Genomic DNA, 25,442 nt, shown 5'->3' on the forward strand with positions numbered 1-25,442 from the left:
CGCACGCCGCGCCCCGCCCCGCCCCCGCGCGCCGCCGCGTCCTCCGACCCCCGGCCGCGCGCCGCGCGGGCAACTGAGGGCGGAATGCGGGACTACGACGAGGTGACCGCCTTCCTGGGCGAGTGGGGCCCTTTCCAGCGCCTCATCTTCTTCTTGCTCAGCGCCAGCATCGTCCCCAACGGCTTCAACGGTCTGTCGTCCGTGTTCCTGTCGGCGACCCCGGAGCACCACTGTCGGGTGCCGGACACAGCGAACCTGAGCAGCGTGTGGCGCAACCACAGCCTCCCGCTGCAGCTGCAGGACGGCCGCGAGGTGCTTCACAGGTGCCGCCGCTACCGGCTCGCGACGATCGTCAACTTCTCGGCGCTCGGGCTGGAGCCGGGGCGCGACGTGGACCTGGAGCAGCTGGAGCAAGAGGGCTGCCTGGATGGCTGGGAGTTCAACCGGGACATCTACCTGTCCACCATCGTGACCGAGGTGGGTAACAGATCCGCGTCCGGGGCCTGGGACCGGGGAGTAGGCAGGACCTTAACAGTCTTAAAGGTCGTGCACTCCACCCGCCAAGGTGAGCGCTGGATGCTGTCACTCCCTCTCCGCGACTCACTACACACTGGCGATGGTCATCGTCCAGCCAGGTGGCTCCGGAGAACTTTTCGTGGTGACTTCCAGAGAGATCATGGACATCGCAGCACGGGTGTCAGGCTGGCCGCCCATCCTGTTAGCTATCTTAGAGAGGAAGCCAAGAAGGCCCTGGCGACTCCTTGTAGATACTCTAAGATTCTGAGTAGTCAGAGACTTTAGATGGGGGTGGGAGTGCTGAGAACTAGAGCTAGAGCTTGGGCCAAGGAGCTGTCACCATTTTTCCTCCAGCCTTTTGGCAACTATTCAGAGAGAGGGGAAATGCCCCTCTACTTTCTCAAACTTTTTAAGTTAAAGGAAGCATGGCTATAAAACTGTCTCTTGCTCCTTTTCCCAGTTACTCCCCCACCCACCTTCACCGCTAAATGACTGGTCATTCCCCGTAAAGAATTGCTTACCTTTTGCTCAGGGTTAGTTACTAGCCTTTAAGGATTCATGCATCTGAAGATCCATTCAGGGTGACTTGTTGACTTGGTATGTTTTAGGGTATTCTAAGGAAATGTCATTAGCCAGATTTAGTTAAAGCATACAACCTTAGTTCATAGGAAGCAGGGGGAAAACCTTTCTCATGCCCCAGCCCCTTGGATTTTCCTTTTGGGTGGCCTTGTCTGTCCCCTGGTGACCTTGCAATCATTAAAGCTGGATGTATGATGTGATGTTTATTGATGCACGTGGATGTGCTTTGCATCATACTCCGACACTGGCACTCTAACTCCCTGTAGTCTCAGCAGAACTGAGCAAGCAGGACACTGAAAAGAGCACTCCTTTATAGGCTCCAGGGTGCCCGGGTTCACTGAGTGTCAGGATCAGGGGTTCAAGGATTAGGGAAGGCTTCTTGGAGGAGGAGGCTTCTCAGTGAGTCTGGTGTATAGAGCTCAGCAGATGCAAAGTCTGGAACAGCAAGAAACAACCTGGCCGGAGGGCAGAGTTCACAGAGAAGAGGCTGAAGGGCAGGGTGCACAGGTCCTGGTATGGCAGCAAACCCCGCTTGAGCCTGAAAGGGACTTACAAGGGTTCTGGAGACCCTGTGTGTGTTGCTTCTGGGGGTTGTCACCCTTCAGGGGAGTTTGAGTGCTGCCCCAACAGACGTGTGTGTGTGTGTGTGTGTGTGTGTGTTGTTTTTTGTATGTTTGGACAATTGATGTCCCCAGCATCTGTGCCTCCTTACTCCACATGTATGTAGTAGGAGTAAGAGAAGAGCCCCACTGGGATCTCTGAGCAAGTGACATCATTCCAGTGTCCTCAGGCATTGTTACTTGAGAAAAGAGGTACTGATTGGAGGTAGCTGACTGTGACTTGTGGCTGACAAGTGCATGGAGTATGAAAACTTCCAGTCATCACAAATCCTTGGTCCTAGCCTCGCAAGTGAGTCTGTCACCCTTCTGGAAGCCAGTCTGTCACCCTTCTGGAGGCCAAGCATTGTGAAAGTAGAGGCTGTTCCTCAGACTGCAGGGAGAGAACACAGAGGGGAAGCCACAGTCCATGACTCAGAAGTCCCTGCAAATTCTGCTTCTGGCTGCCTGTGGAAGAAAAGGCAGTGAAGTCAGAAGTAGCTCATGGCATTTCTTAGGATTTTTCCCTAACCCCTGTGGTCCCCAACTTACTCTAGTCATTTGCTCTTTCTTTGCTGCCCCCATCATGCCTTCGGCTGAGAGTGGTGATGGCACTGATGAGCTCCCAAAGGCCAACTGTTCCAGAAGGGTCCTTGAGCTATGTTGCTGCCAATGTCAGCCTTTCCTCTTATATATTTAGCCTATTTCTTTAGCTGTCTTAACAGTTTTGTAAGAGCTATGTGCCCTTTCACCTACTTTCAGGTTGTCAGTCTTTGCAGGGAGGCAAGATTAATATATTACTTAGCCCTTTGTTAGAGGATGCTGGAATGCCAGACTTTAAGTTCAAGGCTGCTTGTTCTCTTCTGGTGAACAGTCACTGTTGGAAGCTGTTGCATTAACATTCTGAGAGCTCCTTTTTTCGAAGGCCCATTTTCTTTCAACCTGGACCTGGCCTGCTGACCGTTGCAGCTTGTCCTGTGCCTGCTAAATGTCTGCAAGACTGCCCTTTGCCCCAAATCATAGAAGTGTTTGTAAGTACACTGGTATTGAATTCCTATTCATGTGTTTTTTTTTTTTTTTTTTTTTGGCGGTATGTGGGCCTCCCACTGCTGCGGCCTCTCCCGCTGCGGAGCACAGGCTCCGGACGCGCAGGCCCAGCGGCCATGGCTCACGGGCTCAGCCGCTCCGCGGCACGCGGGATCCTCCCGGACCGGGGCACGAACCCGCGTCCCCCGCATCGGCAGGCGGACTCCCAACCACTGCACCACCAGGGAAGCCCCCTATTCATGTTTTTCAGCAGAAAATGAAAACCTCAGGTCTCCTGTTTGATTTTTTTTCTTTGTTGAGGTTAATGTGTGCACATGTAGTACTAAACTTTGTGGTAGACTTAACATCTCTGTATCTCCTGCAAGTCCTAACATTGATGCTGGATACAGATTGGGTACTCAGGAAAATTTTTATTGAATGAATTAATGAATAATTTTGAAATCTCTAAAGTGTGAAAACTGAAGAAGAAAAGGACAAGTTTAACTTATAGAAGGGAAACTTTGTGGTGGTTGAAAGGCACTGACTGGAATATTTTAAAGTAAATGTAATCCCCCACTCCACAAACTGGGGCTTGCCCCTGCGTGGATCTGCAACAAGGCATTGGGACTGGCAGAAAGAAGGGGACGCTATTTATGAGGTGAGAAAGGTGGTTCTCCCATGTTTCAGGAATAGTTTGGTGGTCCGTGTGCTTCTAGGCTAGCCCCTTCTCTAGCCCTTCAGTCACCCCTGGAGTGCTGGGGAATCAGCCACCCCACTGTGCAGTGCTGCTCCAATACCTCAGTGTTTCTTGGCCCAGGACTGCCTCCTTCTCGGGGAACCTGGTTGATTTCTCAGGCTACCTGGGTCTGAGACACCGCTTTTTGGTGTCTCCATAGCACAACCTGTGGCCGGAAAGGTTCTTTTAGAAACTTCTAACTCTTCTGGCACCCATGACGTGGGGTCTCTTCAGCCAAAACCCAGCAGTCCTCTGCGTCCCCTTGCTCCTTGCCAGCCTCTGCTTCCCAGAAGCCCCCTGCGCTGACCCTTCGCAACACTTTTACTCCCTGTTGTCCTAGAGAACCTCTTTTTCTGGACCAGCTTTTCCATCAGCCTTATGTGCGTGTAGTCTTGGAAAATAGGAGAGACCCCACTGTTATCTCCACGTTCACCTGAAGAAAAAGCCACATCGACCTGGGAGGCAGGCCCCGGGCTGACTCTGGGGTGGGGAGACCAAAAAGACCTGGAGACTGTGCCTCACTGGTATGCCTTTGCTGACTTCCCTCACTCTAGGAAAGCGCAGACCCTTTTCCCTGCCTTTGCAGCTCATGGCAAGCCACTTGCTGGGTCCCTGAAGGGCCCTATGTGTGTGCAGTCACAACAGACCCATCTGGCCATGAGTGGGCAGATTGATTGTCTCTCTAGCTAGCTGAGAACCGACATCCTGGGTCAAAGTTCTGACAGTTGTCACAGAGAAGGTGTGAGGGAGAAAGGAAAATAATCTGTTCTAGAGAATGAAGCTCAGGGTTCATCTGGGCTTTGGGCAGCCAAGCCCAAGGACTAAACCCAAGGGATAATATGGTTCGGAAGGTTGACTGTCCTTTTATCCATCTATTCACTCACTCACATAGGTACCAAACAGCTACCGAGCCTCTCTTCTGCAGGGCACTGCCAGGCTTTGTAGAGGATATGGTAGCAAATTCTTTTTCTTCTTCTTCTCCTTGCCCTGACAGCCTTGGGGCAAGGATTCGCTGTTAATTGCAGCAGGAGGCAGAATGAAATGTGTGTAGAATACATGGCATTCAGTAACAGGTAGTGCTTACCAGTGTGTTTGACCGTTGATGCGGTCAGCCTAGGTACATCTCTGGGAAGAGCTTCTGCCCTGTGGGCACAGGCCCTATCTCTTTTTTCTTCCAGCCAACTCACAGGTAAGGACATTTAGTCCCAGGGAACTACATCACCTCTCTACTTCCCATAACTGAGAAGTAGCACCAATTACATACTGTGTACAAGAGACACAATTTCTCTTTCTTCTTAAAAATTTTAACAGCTTTATTGAGGTATAAATGGTATAAAACAAACTGTACATAACTAAAGTATATAGTTGGAAAAGCTCTGAGATATAGATACAGATATAGATATAGATATAGATATACACACATACACATATATATCCATGAAGACACCACCACTAGAAAGGCACATTTCTGACCAGGAAGGGTGGCAAGTCTAGGCTCCTTGCAAGGGTTACTCCCAGATGTTTTCAGTTTGCGCCTGCTTTCATAGCTAACCCAGCTGAGGGGTAAGGATACTAGACTCATGACCTAAATCTTAAACCTACACATTTAGTTCTAAGGTTGATCCCTGTTATCATCAGCCAGTATAGCCCATCCTTCGTACCAAGTGGCAGCGTCAGTGAGCTGGTCTGTAGCTGCTTTAGTCGCAGCTGCCAAGCCAGGAGTTCAGTATAGAGATACTACATTCCTCTATAAACACAACAAGCCCGGGGTACATAGCCTGGACTCTATGGGCTTCTCATCGCCCCCTGCTCCACCTGCCGCCCGCTTAAGGAGGAGTCAGGCCAAGTCCAAGAGCCCACTGCACTCCATCTGGTGGTTGACAGGTAAGTGGATGGGTTGGCTGGGTGGGACCTAGCCTGTGCCTGCCCTTCTGTTCATTTTTTGAGACCTGTTATCTTTCCTGACCCTACTCACAGGCCCCTTGTGGCCAGGAGGAAAGAAGTGTTAACCCATGCTTGCTTTTGGAGGGCCCAAAGCCAGGCTGTGAGAATTGTTGAGAAATGTCAGTAGTGGATAGAGAGCCCAGTTGGACCAAGTGGTGGTGGTGAGGCTGCAGGAGCCGGAGAGATGCTCTGGGGACCTATTCCAAGATGAGCACTACAGTCACCTTGTCTCCTGCAGAGCATAGTCTGACCTGGTTCCAGGTGGCACCTGGCCTTGCCAGTCCAGAAGTCCCTAGAAGCCTATATTGGGAGACCTGGCATGGGTGGGGGGGTGGGGTTCCACCCCAGAACTCACTGCAGAAGCCCGTGTGGGTTTCTAGTCTAGCACAGCCATATCAGTCCCCGACCCTCACGAGAGACCTATTGAGAAGCAGCTACTGACTGTATTCATTTTTTTTATTTCTGTCGCTACAAAAGTAGCGCATGCTAGGTGGGAATAGATCACATCATATTCAAGAGCAGCAATAGGCATAGTCTGGTCCTGAAGCTCCGCCTAACACCCCCAGAGGCTAGCATCCCATCACCAAGTCCCTCAGCTCTGACTCCCCTGCTACTCCCATCCTGGTTTCGGCAGCCCTGTCTGGATGGGGGCTGCCCTAGGAGCACTCACCCTCCTAGAAGGGAGGTGGTATCTGGGTGCTGGCACGGCTGAGGCTGCAGAGGTGGGAAGGCTGCCATAGCCTGAGTGATTGGGCCTTGGTGCTCCTTGCTTGTCTTCTGCTAGTCTGGCCTTCTTCTAGATTTAGGAGTTGGTAACCCCCAACTCTTCCTGGAGTGGGGATCACCACCCCATTCTCAGTCCATCCAACGTGCATGCTTGTTCCAGAGTGGAGAGCCAGGTATGTGGCTCTTATCATCAGCTGCAGGGGTTCTTTGTGTCCACCCTAAGGGCTGCCCTCTGACCCCCTCTGAGGTGCCTGGAGGCACTGTGCACACACTGCCCAGCAGGGCCAAAAAGCAGACTTGCTTTTCCCTCTGACCCTGGCCTGGAAGAGATGCTTTATTCTTGGAAGCCGCACACTTCCTGGGAGCCAGCAGGCCCCATGGAGGGCAGGCCTGCAGCCTGGTGCCAGGCAAGCCAGGGTCTAAATTCCCTAGAAGGCGGCCTTCTTGGTTACTACTGAGCACCACCTCTCTGTTGCGGGAAACATTTTTCTGGGGACCACCAAGCTTCCTATTTTGGTTTTTCTTCCTTCTTTTGGCCCTTGTTAGGCTGGAGCAACCTAATGTCTGAGTGTTCAGGTGCTTCCCCATGCCCATAGACCTCTTTCCGTGCTAACTAGAGATGGAACTCTACACTGGGTACTGGGAACCTCAAGCACTGTAGCCTGTTCCCCCCCCCACCCCCATCACTGTTTCACAAATGGGGAAATTGAAGCACAATGAGGGGAAAAATCTTGTCTGAGGTTGGGTAACTAGTTAACAGTAGAGTAGAAGCTAAAACCCAGCTTCTTGGCTGCCAGCTCAGAGCTCTTGGCTGTAATTGGGCCTAGTGTTGGCACAGCATCAGGGATCCCAGCTCTAAATGTCAGCAGAAGGACCCAGGGGTCACTGGCCCAGAGTTGAAGCCTGAGCAGAGCTGAAGGAACAGATCCAGATGGTGCATACCAGGCCCTCTGGCCTCAGTCCCTCACTGGAAGCCTTGACCCTTAGAGCTGCAGAGCCCTGCTCCAGAACCACTCCTATGCCACCCCTGCCAATGACCTGAACCCCACTGAAAGGGTGCCCTGCCCCACCCACAGCCCCAGCCTCAGCCCAGGTCCTTAGAAGCGACCGTGAAAGGCCTCGCCTCCTCCTGGGTTGGCACATGGGCAGAGTACTTGCTCCCAGCCTGTCTCCCCGTCTCAAATTGGTAGCAAAACAATGAGGCTAAGAGCTGTGAAAAACAGGATGGTCAGTCTCCCTGTGAGGGGAAACCTGCTCTTTGCCTTGCTGCCCAACGAGCCATCGCCTGCCTCACTGAGCTCACACACCCTTACAGTAATGTAAACAGAGCATGCAGGGATGCAGGATGTTCTGATTCCATTTTCCAAGAAGCCTTACATTTAAAACATTTTTAAAAAGAAGTGAGTGATACATCCCTTTGCTCCTCTTTCAGTGGAACCTGGTGTGTGAGGACGACTGGAAGGCCCCGCTCACGGTCTCCTTGTTTTTCGGGGGTGTGCTGGTGGGCTCCTTCATTTCGGGGCAGCTCTCAGACAGGTAAGGTGGGTGTCTACTCCTGCAGCTGCAAGGCACCTCAGCACAGAGCAAGGTAGTGTTCTGTCAGCCCAGGGCTGTGTGTTTTAAAAAGGCGAAGGCACATCTATAGTATAGACTCCAGACCAAGTAAAGAGAGCCAGCAACCTCCTCTCACTAATGCTTGCTGAGTGAAACAACCTCAGCCGAGTGTACACATGATCCAGTTGACCAGGAAATATGCCACAACTTACTTTGCACTGCCTGCTCGCCTTCCCTGGGTGAGCGTAACTCTTTGGCATCTTCAAGCTTAGGAGAGGGAGACACCACACACACGCATGTCAGCTGTGTTGTAGATCTTAGGGCATTCCATAGGTGGCTGCCTCTGTGTTCCCCAAACCATTGCTCTTTCCTCAAGGTGAGAGGTCTCACTAGCCAACGGCAGTGTGATGGGCAGAACTCTTATGTCCACAGGGCTGATTCCCTTTATCTAACAGGCTTATGGTTATGGCATTTCTCAGCAATCAGGAAGTGTGCTGTTTTGACCCATAAGCAGGTTATTTGTGTAATTCCAAGGCTCTTACCTCAAAGTCCATGGCTTAGGGAGTTCATCTCCTCTGGAAATCCCATACAGAATTTTAGAGATTGTATGTGAGCATTTTTCTGGGGAAAACAGTTCCATAGTTTCCATGGTGTTCTCAGAGGGGTTTATTATGTTGTGTCTTGTTACCCCAGAGCTTCAGGGTCTGTGAGCGAAGCCCATGGCAAGAAGAGCAGCCTTCAGCAAGGTCCTTGGCCACACTGGGTCACCCAGTGGAGAGGAGTCCCAGCATCGTCCCAGCAGGGGGAGTCTCTAATAGAGAAGTTCAGGGTGAGAATGTCATCCTGCCTTAAGACTACAGCCATTTTATCCTGCAGCAGACATGCAAAGTGATGTTTTGGCATGTTTGCATCTATGGACTAATGTCGTTACTTGAGAAGTCTTTCCTCATAAGAAATATGTGCATTTCTCACTAGATTTGTCTTTTCCAGAGTGTCATCTAGGGATTTTTAAAACGAACAAATTCCTACAGTCACCAATGAGCATTAAAGAGTTAAGTAGGCTGTGACCACTGAGTGATGATTCTAGATGAGCCTGAGACACTTACCCCTTTAGGGGAAAGGCCTTTGCTTCCCCAGACCCTTAACTTAGCAGCAAGCATCAGCTGATTACTTATATTTATTTAATAAACACAGAGCATCTAATATGTGCCATTCACTCTTATGAGCACTGTATACCAAGTGAAAAGAAACAACAAATAATTTAATCTTCATAACCCTATGATGTGGGAAGCATTATTATTTTCAGTTTATAGATGGGAAAAATGAAGCCCAGAGGAGTTAAATGACTTGCCCAGAGTCACAGAGCTGGCAAGTGGCAGAGCTAGGATTCGGGCCCAGAGTCCTGATCCTCTGTTTTGTGTGGACTACTGTTCCAGGTGCCTGCTCTCCTAGAACTTGCTTTCTAGCAAGGCAGAATGTATTAAAGAATTGAGGGAAGTACTTGTTATCCTTTGTGGTGGTAAGTGATATAGCGGAGAAGTACAGGGTGCTCAGAGAGGGTCTGACAGAGGAGACCTGAGACGGTGAAGCATTGAAGCATGTGCTGGGGGTTGAAAGATGAGTAGAAATTAGCTAGCTAAAGGGGTGAAGAGAGGAAAGAGTGTTCTGGGCAAGAGAGCCAAGAGTACTTAAGCCTAGACTCAAGCGAAGGCATAGCACACTTTAGGAACTGGAAGAAAGTGTTGGTGGGGGGTGGGGGGTGGGGGTGCGGAGAGTGGTATAGAGACAACGCAGCGAGGCAGGCTGAGGCCCAAGCAGAAGAGCAGGCCGGGCTTAGCAGATGACAGGAGTCTGGGCTTTCGTCACAGAGCAGTGGGCAGCTTTTAAGAGTGTGACATCATCAGATTTGCATTTTTACAAAGTTGTTTGATAGCTTTGTGGAGAAAGGATTGAAAGGAAGCAAGGAGGATTGTGGAAAGACCAATTAAGAGGTTATCACACTCCTTTATGCAGGAAATGAAGGTGGCTTGGACTAGGCTGAGGGTGGTAGACATGGGGAGGAGTGGTAGGAGGTAAAACCAACAGGACTTGGCTATGAGTTGGACATGGGAAGTGAGGGGAGGGAGACTTCTGGCCTGCACAGCTGCGTCAATGACGATACCCTTCTCTAAGACAAAGCACTCTGGAAGGGGACCATGTTTGTAGGAGAAGATGTTGAGTTCAATTTGAACATACTGAATTTGGGGTAACTATGAGACTTAGGGGTCTCATAGGAGGAATGGAGTATGGAGTTGGATGTATGGATAGGGTGCTCCGTGAGAGGTTTGGGCTGGAGAAACACGTTCGGGAATTGTCAGTTGATAGAACCCTCATCAAAGCCCCGTAAGTGGATGAGATTGCCTGGGAACAGTGTAGAGTGAGAGGAGGGCGTGCCCTGGACGGAGCTTAGAGGCCCTCCCAGAGGGGTAGTGGGAATCCCCCTCTCACAGGCTTGGGTGGCAGCTGAGACTCAGAGGAATTACCTTCATGTGAAAGACTAGGAGGAGGTACCCCAGTTACAGAGATGAAGCTCAGTGCATTTTTCTGGTCAGCTGTGTCATGGGATAGGGAGATCTTTGTGGGCTGGCCTCAGAGCCGTGTAATACCACGATTACCTGAGGAAAGTGTTTAAGTTCCCAAAGATCTGCTCCTGAGGAAACAGTAGAAACAAAGTTGGTGTGTATGTTGAGGACCACCTTAGTCTTCAGAAGGGCTAGTACAGGGTTTCTCAAACCTTTAAACATTTTTTTGCCAGCAGACTTCATCTTTTAAATAGAATCGTTTAAGTTCAGTCAATGAAATAGCTAAAAATATGGCTGTTCTGGCTGCAGCACCTACCTTCAGCTCCCTACACCACCCCTCAAGCTTGTCTGCACCCCCTTGGAAGGCCCAGGGCTCTGTGGGATGGACAGTTTACTCCTAAGTGAGCCAATTCAAAAACCTAAGCCAGGGCTTCCCTGGTGGCGCAGTGATTGAGAGTCCACCTGCCGATGCGGGGGACGCGGGTTCGTGCCCCGGTCCGGGAGGATCCCATGTGCCGTGGAGCGGCTGGGCCCGTGAGCCATGGCCGCTGGGCTTGTGCATCCGGAGCCTGTGCTCCGCAATGGGAGAGGCCACAACAGTGAGAGGCCCACGTACCGCAAAAAAAAAAAAAAAAAAAAAAAACCTAAGCCAAACAGATTACCTAACGGCAGTGGATTCATGCCCTCCAGAGTTGTCTAGAATATCAAGTTTTTATATAAGACTCCTTGTTGGAATATGAATAAGCCAAAAAGTCAAAAGCAATTAAAATAATCCTGGGCTGTCAAAGCATTTTATCTGACGTCATTGAGTTACCTCTATGTGCAGAAATAGAAGGGAGGCACAACTCTGGGAAGAAGTAGCTGATGTTTCCTATTTTTGTAGGCATGTGTGTGTTTGACCTTTTGTTGACAGACTTTAAAAGTGAGCATTTCTTACAAATTAAAACTACAACGAGGTACCACCTCACACCGGTCAGAATGGCCATCTTAAAAAGTCTACAAGTAACAAGTGCTGGAGAGGGTGTGGAGAAAAGGGAACCCTCCTACGCTGTTGGTGGGAATGTAAGTTGGTGCAGCCACTATGGAAAACAGTATGGAGGTTCCTGAGAAAACTAAAAATAGAGTTACCATATGATCCAGCAATCCCACTCCTGGGCATATACTCGGACAAAACTATAATTCAGAAAGATACGTGTCCCCCTATGTTCATAGCAGCACTATTCATAGTAGCCAAGACATGGAAACAGCCTAAATATCCATCGACAGATGAATGGATAAAGAAGATGCGGCACATATATACAATGGAATACTACTCAGCCATGAAAAAGAAGGAAATAATGCCATTTGCAGCAACATGCATACAACTAGAGATTATCATGCAAAGTGAATTAAGTAGAAAGAGAAAGACAAAAACCGTATGATATCACTTAATGTGGAATCTAAAATATGGCACAAATGAACCTGTCTAAGAAACAGACTCACAGACAAAGAGAACAGACTTGTGGTTGCCAAGGGCGAGGAGGGGAGGGAGAGAGATAGACTGGGAGTTTAGGGTTAGTAGATGCAAACTATTCCATTTAGAATGGATAAACAACAAGGTCCTACTATATAGCACAGGGAACTATATCCAATCTCCTGGGATAAACCATAATGGAAAAGAATATAAAAAAAGAATGTCTATATGTGTATAACCGACTCACTTTGCTATACAGCAGAAATTAGCACAACATTGTAAATCAACTCTACTTCAATTTAAAAAAATAGAGAAAAAATGTTAGTGGCTATCAGAGAATGCAGCTGATTTTTATTTTCTTCTCTGTGCTTTTCTATATTTTACAAATGTACAATTTATGCATAAATATCAAAGAATAAAAATAGACAAATATTTCTTAAAAAAAACGTGAGTGTTTTCTGGCCCCAACCCTGGATTGCCAAGGACTATAGCAATGTAAGGGCTTCCTGAGTCTTCCTCTTCCCTACTATCCAGAGAGCCCTTGGGAAGGGAAAGCAGGGTAGGAAGGGCCCTCCCCTTGGTTGGTGTGCAGGGCACTGTTGTTACAGGACAATGCAGGGGAGCCTCCTTTTAGGTCAGGGTTGCTCAACCTCAGCACTGTTGACATTTTGAGCCAGAGACTGCTTTGTTCTGGGGGACTATCCTGGGCATTTTCGGATGTTTAGAACATCTCTGGCCTCTATCTACTAGACGCCAATATCATCAAAAACAACAAAACCCTGTTGTAATGGGAAGAAGCAGCAAACTCTTTACCATGGCTGAAGGTCTTGTGCAGTCTGGCTCCTGCCACCCTCTACTGAACAGCTGCCCTTCGTGTTCACCATGCCCCTCTAGCCACAGTTGCACATGCTCTTCTCACAGTCACAGTGAAGAATTCCCCCCCCGCCCCCACCCCAGCCGCGTGCCGTGGCCTTCCTTGACCACGCAGGCGGCCTCCTCAGGGTCCCCAGTTTACATTACCCTGGTTCCTTGTTCCTATCAGAAATTGGTAAATAAAAGATGACACCATATGATTAATATTGGCCTCCCCCACTGTACTGTGAATATCGTTGAAAGCTTGGTCCCTCTCCCCTACTCCGCCTTGTCAAGAACTTCTTTTCCTTTGGGTCTGGTCTCAGTGCCCCATAATCAGGGAGACCTTCCGTGAATGCCCACGTCCCCAGCCCCTACCTCCAGTCCAGGATAGGTTCCTCTGTTGTGTCCCTTGTGGGCCAGGATGCTGTTCCTTCAGTGCTCTTGTTCCAGTGTGTAATTGTACATTCAGCAGTGTTGTTGTTCGATTAAAATATGATTACTGTCTGTCTCACCAACTGTAGACTATAAGCTCCTTGAGGGCAGAATCAGTGTCTTTTTTTAATTCAAATACATCCGTAATGACTAGTATATAATAGATGTTCAAATAAATACTCATTGAATGAAAATAGGTGTCTGCTAGCCCTGGGCAGACTTAAGCTGAATCTGCTAGGTTGAATGAACTAGGTTGACTTGTTCCTCCTTGTTGTGTCACTGTCTTTAAAAGCAAACAAATCCCAAAAAAACCAACATTTTTTAAAATTTGAAAATGAACACAGGTACAGAAACCACACAGAACAAATGAGGCTTAATGAATTATTCCAGGGAAATAACCATATAAATACCACCAAGTCAAGAAATAGAACTTTGCTGGCCACCCAGAAGCCCCATCCATCTGTCCCATCCCAAAGACAACAGCTTCCCTCACCTATAAGTAAACACTAGCCTGACTTTTATAATAATCACTTCCCTGTGGGTTTTTTGTAGTTTTATCGTCCAAATGTACATCCTTAAACACAAGTTTAGTCTTGCCCACTTAAAAATTTTTGTATGTCTTTTAGTCTACTTTAACCTATGGATTCTCCGTCCTTTTCTTTGCCTGGGCTGTTCTACCTGTAGAATTTCCCCGTTTGAATTTTGCTAACTGTATGCTTATGATACAATTGAGCATATTCCTCTTTTCCCTGCATTTCTTGCAAATTGCAGCTGGATCTAGAGACTTCATCAGATTCAGATTCAGCCCCTTTGTAAAGACTATAGGAGTCATGCGATGTTCAAGTGTCTCTCTTTATGATGTTAGCAGTCATTGAAACACAACACCCATATCTCTTCATTCATCGGGGGTTGTAAAATGATGATGTTCTAGTTTTATCACTTTGGTTTCATTTAATAGTTGGAATACTATTATGAAATGATACTCTCCCTCATCTGTTATTGGTAACTGTTCGCCATAGTTTACATAGAAAAGTCAGGACAAATGTTTTCCCCCTTATTTACCAGTTTTCATTTATAATGAATTGTTTCTCCATCATCCTCCAAAGTAAACCAGCTCTTTTAAAAAAATAATAAATGATGAATGTATGAATTTAAGTATAATGAATGTGTGTCAATCCCTTGTAATCACTGTCTTAATTCTGGCACTGCCTTTTGGGCAACCCTGGTGCCCAGGCTGCACATTGGTCCTGGTGAGTGGGGAGGGGAGTAACAGCATAGGGACTGAGAGGCCAGGATTGCACCTACACCAGCTGCCCTGGCAGCAGTGTCCGCGACCCCTCCCTGAAATGACTCTGGGGAAAGCCCCTCTTGGTGGGGCCCATTCCTGCTGCCTTCTCCCAGCTGGTTCTCTGTCACTCTCCTTTCCTTCCCAGGTTTGGTCGGAAGAATGTGCTGTTTGTGACAATGGGCATGCAGACTGGCTTCAGCTTCCTGCAGATCTTCTCGAAGAACTTTGAGATGTTTGCCATGCTGTTTTTCCTTGTAGGCGTGGGCCAGATCTCCAACTACGTGGCAGCATTTGTCCTGGGTATGGCCATCAATTTGGAGTCAAGTACTTGATCCTGTGTTTCACCATCATCCCACCACCCGCTTTCTGGAGACAGCTGTGATGCCCCTCCAAGGGAAGTGGTCTCTGGCAACACCGACCAGGGATTCTTGATGAATCCAATTAGTAGTCAGGGAAACTGAGTCTGCCAAGTGCCTAGCCTTGTGTCCCCAGCAGCCCAATAGCCTGACTGCTGATTTCCAGTTCTTTTCTGGCCCCCGAGGTGTGGCACCTTGGTCTCATTAGTACTCGATGGTCATTTAGCCGGAATTCACCTAAGATCTTAAAAATAGGACTTGCCTCTGCCCAGGGCTGGGGTAGCTAAGGAAACAGGGAGGCATGACATGAGGAGCAAGGGCCATGATTGGCAGGCTCACCAGGGAAGAAAACTGCCTCTTCTGCAAAACAGTGGCCAGTGAAATCGACTGGCAAGAATGAATTGATAGGAGTGGGCTTTAGTCACATGACCTTCAGGGTTTTAATTGAGTCCACACTGCAGGGCTTTGGCCTGCTCTCACTGAAAAGTTGCCAGTCTCACTGTTCAGAGGCATCTAACTCTAGCTTATTGGTCTTTGGGTTTCTTGGGTTGATTGTTAAAAGGATTATTTGTTTCTCTTCACAGTTGATAAAATATTTTTCCTTAAAGCGTAATAGTCAGCATGTGTGGCCTTAATAGTGACTTCCCCTTTAATGAATCTCCTTCCCCAGTGAGGCCTCACGTGGCATCTTTAGCATAGGGCTTCAGGAAGTGATGACAGTTTCATGAGAGAACTGTCGCCGTGAGGCCACAAGGAGGCACCCGCAGCAGGTGGTCAGAATCCCATCCCTCCCTAGGGCTTGGAAGCTTCAAGATAATTCTGCCTGCTTTCTTATCTATATGTTGAAAATTACACACAAGAAGATTAATAAGGAAATAACCGGAATTAAAATACTAACATGACTCCCTTGTTTTGAACAGGAACAGAAATTCTTGGCAAGTCAGTTCGTATTATATTCTCTACGTTAGGCGTGTGCATATTTTATGCATTTGGCTACATGCTGCTGCCGCTATTTGCTCACTTCATCAGAGACTGGCGGATGCTTCTGCTGGCGCTGACGGTGCCGGGGGTGCTGTGCTTCCCACTGTGGTGGTGAGTGTGTGGCCCTGTGCCCGGTGGTGCCCACCAGCAGGATGTCTTCTATCTGGCCTTCACTAGGGGGCAGCAGCAACCCACAAATCCCCATTTGGGCTCACAGAGACAGAAAATTTAGTCTTTATAAGGTGTTTCAGAATGTTTTTCCATACTCAGAAAAGCCAAAAACAAAACAGCCCCAAGACATCAACAGACTTGTTCTCAGCCCTGTGCTGGGTTGATTGGAGTGCAAGGAGAGGAAAGAGCAGTAGCTGCGAGACGATAGAGTTTAGCATAAGCTCCAGGAAGCTATCAGACTGCAGGACAAGACAGCTTAGGCCCTGGCTCTGGTTGTATGTTGCCGCACCCTCGTGCCAGAGGCACCGGGAGAAGAGGGAGCACGTTGTGCGAGTCCTCAGGGTAGCTGGATGGAGGAAACCAGGCTCCATCTGAGCCTCCAAGATAGAGGTTGGACAGGCAGAGAGGAGACCGTTCCATATGGAGAAAGAGAACACAGCCGAGGGGCTGAGGCGAGAATCGCCCCTTGCAGGTGGGGATGGTGAGATCACTGGTGCACCTGGATGTGAGAGCAGTGCAGAGCATAGTAGGAGAAGATACAGAGCCGAGATGGTACAGCTGAGTCCTAGTTATGACCTAAGGGCAGGGGCTACCTCGTGAGGTAGAAAATAAGATCCATAAAGTCTCAAAACACCTAAGTGCCTTATGGAGAGTCAATTGGATGAATCAAGGCGGGGCAGGGGGAGGGGGGAGAGTGAGTGGCACCTGTCTACTTAGTGTCCAGCAGGTGGCACCACCACTCTTCAGAAATGGAGGTGGCCAGCCAGGGGAGGAATCCCATCATGGTGTGTCGGCCCCTCTAAACTTTGTGTACTCCAGTGAAATCAGAAGCTCGCACTTACTGGCTCTAGTATGGTGCACCTCTTAGCTTCTGGTTTGGAAACACCAAACATCCCTCAAACCTAGCTCTGGTTCTGAAACCCCCTTTCCCACCTCCACTTATGCTCCACCTGGTCTGTGGGACGGGAAGGCCTCAGTGAGATTGCTCCTTGTACTTCCAGGTTCATCCCTGAGTCCCCCCGATGGCTCATCTCTCAAGGCCGATTTAAAGAGGCAGAGGTGATCATCCGCAGGGCTGCCAAAATCAATGGGATCATTGCACCCTCAACCATCTTTGACTCAAGTGAGGTGAGCACCATGCCGGAGCTGGTGGGAGGGCCTCCGTGACCATGATTTTAGGGTAGGACCACACAGCCCTGAAGCCCTCCCTTCACACGGGAGCCCAGCTCTCCCCGGCCCAAGCCCCAGCTGCCCCCAAGGCAGGTCCTGTTAAAATTCAGAAGTTGAGAAGGTGCCAACTGCGTAAACTCCTTCACCTTTCCGTGGAGTTATAGGTTTTCATACTTTATATAATTATTTTCTAAGTGATCATACAGTCGAACCATTACTTTTAATAATAAAAACTCTTTATGAGTTAATAGGTCTTTCATGAAATTGGCATTTTGGGAAATCATTGTTTCTTACACCTTAGGTTGTTTCTCATCTTCAAAAATAATACAAGTACCTAAAGTATGAAGCAAAAATAGATTTGGAGTTAGAAATGTCCTGTCTCCTTCCGCCCACCAACGGGGAGTTGTTGATTATCGTCTTGGAGCCAGGTCCTTTTTGATATCCGCCCTCCCCCTACCCCACCCCTCTCTGCAAACCCTGTTCTCACGCGCCATGAGTAATTTCCTGGCTCTGCCTCATTCCTGGGTCTTGCTTCTCCTTCCTGTTCCCTCTCTTTCCACCTCCTCTGCAGCAAGCGGTTTTCCTCAGCCTCATGCCTCTGAGAAGAGGTTAGAAATTGTCATTGCTGGTTGATGGGGTTCTGGAGTGTGTCCCTGCTCTGACAGGAAGACAAGGTCCTGGCTGTGAGAACAGCCACCAGCAGTCAGTCATACCGCAGTGCGCAAAGGCATGCAGATGCAGACTTGGGGCTTGGGAAAGAGAGACCGGTTATTATAGGCAGCAAAGAAGCTGCTGGCCACTGACAGCCCTGCCGGCCTCATGGTTAAGCGGTGGCCCAGCACCAAATCCCACTCAGCACGTCCTAGAAAGGACTCTGGTGCACAAAAGCTCAGGGAGGGGTAGGTGGCAGGGAGGGCTTTTAAGTGAGGTGGCCTCTGTAGCTTTGCAGAGGTCAGTCTGGATGAAACCGTAAGTCCCACTGGCATCTTTGTGGAAATGAGGGTATTCCAGGGGATCCATTAAGTCAAAAGTTGACCTTGCGTTGAACTGCTAACTCAGGAAAAACAAACTCCAAAACTGGGTTTGCTTAAGAAAGCAACATCAGTGTGTTTAGATGTGTGGTTTATTAATGTCCTTGGCTGTGCCAGATTTCATAGGAAGTTACTCAGAGTGAAGCTGAGGTCAATTTTCCTGTTTTTCTATCTGAAACTTTTTTCCTTGGAAGTAGACCAGTAACTACATGGTATGAGGACTGAAAACATTAATTCTTTTAAAATATAATATCAATAAACTACACAGCCAGTTTCTCTCTCTGACCCAGAGGGGCCGGGAGCCAGCCTTGGAAAGGAATGCGCAGAGGCCTCCCTGGAATGTGGCCATTGACGGGGCTGGAGGTTTTGCCGGGAGGGGGCAGTCAGCTTGGGCCTCCTCCTTGGCTGCATCGCACCAAGGGCTGGTCACTTACTTTTCCTCCTCATTCTTGTTCACTAATTTGTTATCCACAAGGCCCGGTGAAGCCTTCTGCAGCCCAAGACATAGTCACTATACATACCCTTCTTTTCAAGCAAGAAACATAAAACACTCCCCAACTCGGAGACGCAGAAAGCTAAGATGCCAGGGTTTCAAGTATGTTCTTGGGTCTCTGAGTCTCCAACCTTCTCTCCGTCCCGTACCCTTGTCATGTTGTTCCTGCAGCTACAAGACCTAAGCTCCAAGAAACAGCAGTCTCACAGCATTCTGGATCTGCTCCGAACCCAGAATATCCGGATGGTCACCATCATGTCCATAATTCTGTGGTGCGTAAGTGAGACATACCTAAGGCCTCCAGACAAAGCTTCTGGCAGTGTCTGTCAGGCCTTGCATTTGCAGACATCTCAGATCAGAATTGAAAGCCTGTGCCATCAGAAAGTGGCAGGGATGTGCCTTGCAATAAAAGAAGTGGGCATGTCCCAGTTCTTAACGGAATCTCAGAAGAGGAGAACGAAAACTGTTGTGGGGGCTTTGGGGGGAAGATATGGGATCTTTGGGGATCCCTCCGGGTCAGAAGGCAAATCTCTGTTCACATTGGGTCCCTAGTTTAGTTGTTCCTGTTGCCTGTGCATCAGACAGTGACTGAGGCCTTTAAGAAGTTCTAAGTGAAGACACCGTGTCCTTTCAGTTATAGAGGCTGCTAAGTATGTTCTGGAAATGTGGAAGCAGGACATCCTCCCTCTGGGATGTTTGGAGACTGTCCTGGAGGTAGAGCCATGGCCTACACATCCTCGTCAGGTTCCTTCTAACGAGGCATTTCACCAAGTGTGTCAGGGAGGGATCTGTGATTTACTAGAGAAAAGGAACACATCCGAGTGCCTAGGTAGCATTTGCTTAGTGGCCAGACCCTTGGGATTACAAGTGACTACCTGAGCCTGCGGGGGAGGAAGGCAGACTTCATCTCAGAGTGCTTATTGCTGGAGTCAACAAGCCTTGGCAGCCAGCCACCCATTTCCAAGGAATGGCACGGGATCCCTTAGGGCAGTGCACCGCCCCTGAGTCGGCCTCAAACAAAACCAGCTTTCAGCCTGCACCACAGACCTGCCAGCCTGCGATGAGTCACCCTTCCATGGTTCACCCAGGCACCCCTCCTACTCTGGATTTCCCAGGGACTCCTGTACATGCCCTTTTCCCTGATTGTACCAGCTGTGGTTTCAACCTGCAGATGAGTTAAAAACAGTCTGATTCATACTGGTCTGGTTTGCCAAAGAGTGTTGACCGTCAATAGAGAGAATGCCTACTGGGGACAGGGTCTAGGCCAGGGGCAGCGGGGGGCATGCAGATGGCCCACTGGGAGCTCCCTCTCCTCCCCACGAGTCCGGTGGGGTTGGGGTCACCTGCTTCTGACCAGCCTCTTCCTGGCTGGTCGCCCCAGAGGGTCCGCCAGGGATCTTTCTCTAAATGTTTGACCTAATGATTGTTCCTTATTTTATCTCATCAGTCTTATCACACCCCACTTGCTATCTGCCTCCTTACTCATACCCTAGCTCCTTCTGCAATTGTTGGATTTGGGAGGTTCAGAGAGTAGGGAAATAGGCTTTTGTGAGTGCTTTAGCTTAGGATTTTTAAAGCCGAAAGGCAGGTTGGAGTATTTTTGGTTTTTGATTTTTTTTTTCCAACAAAGTGAATCTGTCTGAATTATATGTCTTTTTGCTGGAACGCTTTGTTTAGAAAGCTCTGAAAGTGCTCTGACCCAGAAGGTACCCCGGTCTCGGGGGAAGTTATCTTTCTTTCTAAGAAGTAAGACTCAGGGTTAAATCTGCTGCCCTCCTGGTAAGGATAGTTTTGAATTTCCTGCAATAATTATATTTTAAAAGTTGTCCAGGTTGGGAGGCACGTGGATGCCACTTCTCCAGCTATTTTCTGCATTCTGTTTCAGGATGACCATATCAGTGGGCTATTTTGGGCTTTCCCTTGACACTCCTAACTTGCATGGGAATGTCTATTTGAACTGCTTCCTCTCGGCTGTGGTTGAAGTCCCAGCATATGTGTTGGCCTGGCTGCTCCTGCAGCACCTGCCCCGACGCTATTCCATGGCCACCGCCCTCTTCCTGGGTGGCAGCGTTCTTCTCTTCGTGCAGCTGGTGCCCCCAGGTAGGTACCATACATGTCTGCAGTCTGGGATATCCATTGAGTCACTCAGTCTCTACCATACTGTCTCAGCCAATTAATAAAGAGAATAAAATTATGCCATTACAGCTCACCTGCATATCTGTGTTCTCAGCCCACAAGTCAAGAGAAAGTGTCTCCTGGGACCAGACAGTCATCATGGCCTGGGCTTTGGGGGAGAAGGGAGAGTGACCTTGTGGGGCTGACGGTTGACTGTACTCTCTACCCAAGTTAATGTGTGTGTGTGTGTTTTTATTTGCAGAGTGAGGGGGAGGAAAGAGGGCCATCCCCATGTCTTTTTAACCTGGCCCCATCTTAGTCATTTATTCATTCAATAAGTAGCTGTGGAGTGTTTACTGTGGGGGAGGCACTGTGCTTGGGGCTGACGGTGCAGAAGTAAAGGAGTCGGGCAGAGCCCCAGGCCCTCCTGGCGCTCAGACTCCAGTTGAGAAGACAGACAACAAACAAGTAAATAAAATGCTTGTTATAGTACAGACTGTGTTACCTTTAATAATGACACTGAAGGACAATGGAGAGCTAGTTTATATAGAGTGGTCACAGACAGTGGCCCTAAAGAGGGGAAAGTCGAGCAGAAACAGATGAAACGATGGAGAAACCCATGAGAAAGTCTAGGAGCAGAACATTTCAGGCCGAAAAAGAGCAAAGACCAAGACCCTGAGGAGGCAATGAGCCTGGCACACTTGGTAAGAGATGAGGAGAGGAAAAAGGGCAGGGCCAGGCCACAGCGTGGCTCTCACAGGCCAGTAGCAGGAGTTTATTTGTAAAACCATCTTGGTATCCCACAGAAGGGTAGGAGGCAGCCCTCTGAAAATTCATAAAACGGTTTATGGATCCTCATGTCCATCATGGTACCGAGAGTTGTCATGGGTTTGGGGACCTCTGGTAATCATTTGTGGGCCCCTGAGGCTGGCAACACTCTGCACAGGAAGAGCACCCACTGCAGCATGGCTGGGAGCCCAGGAATGTATGTAGAGGTTCACACCAGAGCTCAGGGAGACCCACAGGCCACTCACAGCATCTCCTCATTGGCACAGTGAGCAGGAGAGATCCGAGGATCATTCATGAGGGTCTGCTGGTCTGTGAAGTGTTGCATGGAGTGAAAGCGTGAAGTGAATTATAATTGAACTTCCCATTCATCCACAAATCCTTAGTTAATTCCACAGTGCCTGCAGCATGAGGTTCTGGGGTGCTAGCTGCCCCCTCTGACACACATGTCTTTAATGACTTTTGGACTGGAGAGCAGGTTTCTCTGGGTTATTGAGGGGCTCGCTCACTCTGGTGGTCTTTAGGCTGAGGAGAAGAGCCTGTCCTCACACAGCTGCAGGTCCCAGCCTCCTCTCGGTAATCAACTTGGAGGGACATAAGCCCCTTATCCCACAATAGGAAGTTATAGAAACTTTCCTCCCCCACCCTTCCCAGGGAGAAAGTATGTCTGTTTCAGGCAAAAAACTAGTAGCAGCGTGCCTTGGGTTGGTGCCTTCTCCTACTTTCTTCCCTTTGCTCTTCAGACTTGTATTATTTGGCTACCATCCTGGTGATGGTGGGTAAGTTTGGAGTCACTGCTGCCTTCTCCATGGTCTACGTGTACACAGCCGAGCTGTACCCCACAGTGGTCAGGAACATGGGCGTGGGAGTCAGTTCCACGGCATCCCGCCTGGGCAGCATCCTGTCTCCCTACTTCATTTACCTTGGTAAGTCCCGTGGGTCAAGCGCACACAGGAGAGATGGGGTGGAAGCACTGATTGGCTTTAATGCGACCTGGGGATGGCTTGTTAACAAGAAAGCAAGCACACTCAGCAAATGGGATCCATCCAATACTGGATCTATGCCTGGAGAAGGTTCCTGTCTGGGTGCACGGTGGTGGAAGCGCTCATGTGGAAAACAACCTATAGACAGCTAGAAATTGACAACAGTTGAGGGGTTTTGTATCTGTTTTAGCCTTCCCAGGCCTTCCATCAGAGAACGTAATTCCCCTATCCTAAGAAATTGCAGCATCGTTTAGGGAGCCAGTGTACTAATTGGGGAAATTTCTTCTTGGAATCATAGTTTATAAGGAACAGGAAGGGAAAGATGTCTATTCTAGAGGTCTGATGAACCGAGAATTTCTGTAACTTGAAGCACTTAACACAGCAGTTTTACACTGTGCAAAGATCTGCCTCATACCATTTTATGTAATAGGGCCCCAGTTTTATCTTTCTCAGAGTTATTTCCTCATGGCAGCTGCTGTCCCCCTGCACATGCCTAGCTGGCACATCTCTAGGGACGGGTGGCACTCAGCTTGGGAGTACTCAGAGTGCTTTGTGAACACGCTACATAGACCTGACAAGCAGAAACACCTTCTGATCTGGCCTGAAGACAAATCGAGTGGGTTGTGACACACCTGGAGAGGTGGAGGAGTTATTCCTATCCCTGGACACATACCTTGAGTTCCTTGGAAACCCAGCATTAGGAAGTAGGGTGTTTTTTGGGTTTTTTTAATTAATTAATTTTTGGCTGCATTGGGTTTTTTTAAATTAATTTGTTGATTAACTTATTTATTTTTGGCTAGAAAATAGGAATAGAGGGACTTCCCTGGTGGTCCAGTGCTCCCAGTGCAGGGGGCACAGGTTCAATCCCTGGTCGGGGAACTAAGATCCCGCATGGCACACAGCACGGCCAATAAAAAGGAAATAGGAATAGAAATGGCTCAGGCCCATCCTCCCAGGCTGCACCCATCCCCTGCACCGAGGTGTTGCTGCTCTGTGCCAACTCTGGGTTCTGTGACCTGCCTAGGTGCAAGATTCCAATATGGCAGCTCAGACTGGGCGATGCTGAGGCTGAGAAGGCAGGTGATCCCTGTTAGAGTCCTGGGGACACAAAGGGAGGGAGAGAGACCATGTCAAACTGCACTCCCGGCTTGGGGCTCTGTCTGCTTTGCCACAGGTGCTTACGACCGCTTCCTGCCCTACATTCTCATGGGGAGTCTGACCATCCTGACAGCCATCCTCACCTTGTTCCTCCCAGAGAGCTTCGGCACCCCACTCCCAGACACCATTGACCAGATGCTAAGGGTCAAAGGGTAAGGGGGCCTCCTTCTTCACAAAGTTAATGCACTGGGTCTGGGCCTGGCAGAGAGTTCCCCACGAACTCAGAAACGCCATGGACTAGTTTAGCCATAATAGGATCAGACATGGCCGGGTACTTACAGCCTGCTCTCTCTGGCCAGACCCAGACCACTGGGTCACCATGAACATCTCGACAGCAGTAGCAACTCGGATAGTACAGAGACAAGAAGAAACCTTTCAGAATCTGCTGTATGATATTTTCCCTTTAGTGAGATAACCTCAGCTCTGGGGCATTTTTTGTTTGTTTTGAGACTGGTAGACATGTTTTTAAGATTTGTTTCTAACATTTGTTTGGCTTGTTCTTCTAGAATAAAATACAGGCAAACTCCAAGCCACACAAGGATGTTAAAAGATGGTGAAGAAGGCCCCACAGTCCTTAAAAACACAGGCTTCTAACACAACCTCCAGTGAGAAGGTAAAGAGGAAAGACCGTCTTGTCAGAAGTGGCTTGTGCAGACACTGAGTCCTTCAGTGGCAAAGGTCTTTGCTGTTCATTCTGCGGATGCTGTGTCTGCCTTGCTCACGGATGGATACCCAGACTCAGCTGCATATGGTCCTAGAGCACCACCTTCCCTCCAGGGACACCATGGCTACTGACGGACAACTTTGGGTAAATCCTAACTATTACAGTGATGGACTTGGCACTTCCTAAGAAGTTAACTACTCATTAGAACCAGTAGGATTTGGAAGAATATGAATTAAAACTTTACATTTTAATTTCAGACTGCCTGAGAAGGCCCCTGATAGAACTGGGGGTCTAGTTCTCCACCTCCTCACCCTGCCAAAAAATCCTTTCCCTGTTTCCCACTGATGGTGCACTTTAGAGGAAAAGAAATAATTTCACAGGGAGTCTGATTTCTCATACTTTCTCAGTTACAAAGGATATTAAATGGGATTGTTGCTTCCCCAGGGCAGGAAAGCACAAGTCTGGGGAAACCTAGAGGTATTTCATATGGAGAGGACTCAGCAGATACAGAACAGAGACAAGTGCATTAACTTATGAGCTCTTGGACCACTCAGAGTGACTACTGGGTAGACTTGTTTACATCTGGTCAAAGCACTGGTCTTGTGCAGGCCCATAAGAGATTCATCACTGAATCTACTATTCTTGTTTTCCACTACTACGTGAATCAAGTCTTCTAGCTACTATGGTTTCTGATGTATGGTTTGAAGGAAGTATATCAATGAGAAAGAGAGACGAGCGAACTTGTCTATTCTCCCAAAACTATAATATGGATTTTGATTGTGTTTTGCTTGTTGTTTGTTATTATGTCTTTTTTTCTCCTTAAGTTATTTGCACTTCAGAATAGACTTAGGAAAGGCTGGTTCCTTAGCCTCCTGGTTTGTGTCTTTTGTTTGTTTCAACCCAGAATCACTCTGGCAATGGTCCACAGTTGCCACTTATGCAAGGCCTCACCAGCCTTAGCTACTAGCACTTTTCTGGGTGCCAAAAATGACATCATTGTGTGTGTTTTCCTTTCATGAAACTTAATCATGGAAAAAAATTACAAAGAAGAAAATTAAGTCGTGTTCACAGTCTTTCAGAGTTGCTCACTTCAGTGGTGTAACATTGGGAGATATTTTGTGTTCAGCATAAAATTGTCTTCTCTTTTCTGATTATGCTACCGTGGTACTTCTAAAGCATATGCTTCACCTGGTTAAAAACAAAAAAGTATTTTTGTGAAAGCTACTGAAGTGCCTTGGGAAATGAAGATGTTTTAATAAATTAAATGA

At 48.5% G+C, this 25,442-nt stretch overlaps 1 protein-coding gene across 2 annotated transcripts; it reads left to right on the plus strand.

Annotated features, from left to right (window-relative positions):
- Nucleotides 1–32: 32 nt before the first annotated feature.
- LOC115860159 (organic cation/carnitine transporter 2) lies at nucleotides 33–25,442 on the plus strand. Of its 2 annotated transcripts, none has more exons than XM_060296198.1 (10): nucleotides 33–477; nucleotides 7,556–7,659; nucleotides 14,412–14,566; nucleotides 15,543–15,714; nucleotides 16,776–16,902; nucleotides 18,640–18,740; nucleotides 20,354–20,568; nucleotides 22,113–22,295; nucleotides 23,377–23,662; nucleotides 24,017–25,442. In XM_060296198.1, the coding sequence occupies exons 1-10, from the start codon at nucleotides 85–87 to the stop codon at nucleotides 24,102–24,104; spliced, it is 1,824 nt and encodes a 607-aa protein (XP_060152181.1). In that variant the 5' UTR covers nucleotides 33–84; the 3' UTR covers nucleotides 24,105–25,442. The 2 variants fall into 2 exon arrangements, with proteins under 2 accessions (XP_060152181.1, XP_030725536.1); XM_030869676.2 differs by having other exon boundaries at nucleotides 23,527–23,662.

The sequence above is a fragment of the Globicephala melas genome, chromosome 3, assembly GCF_963455315.2.
Source record: "Globicephala melas chromosome 3, mGloMel1.2, whole genome shotgun sequence".
Lineage (NCBI taxonomy): Eukaryota > Metazoa > Chordata > Mammalia > Artiodactyla > Delphinidae > Globicephala > Globicephala melas.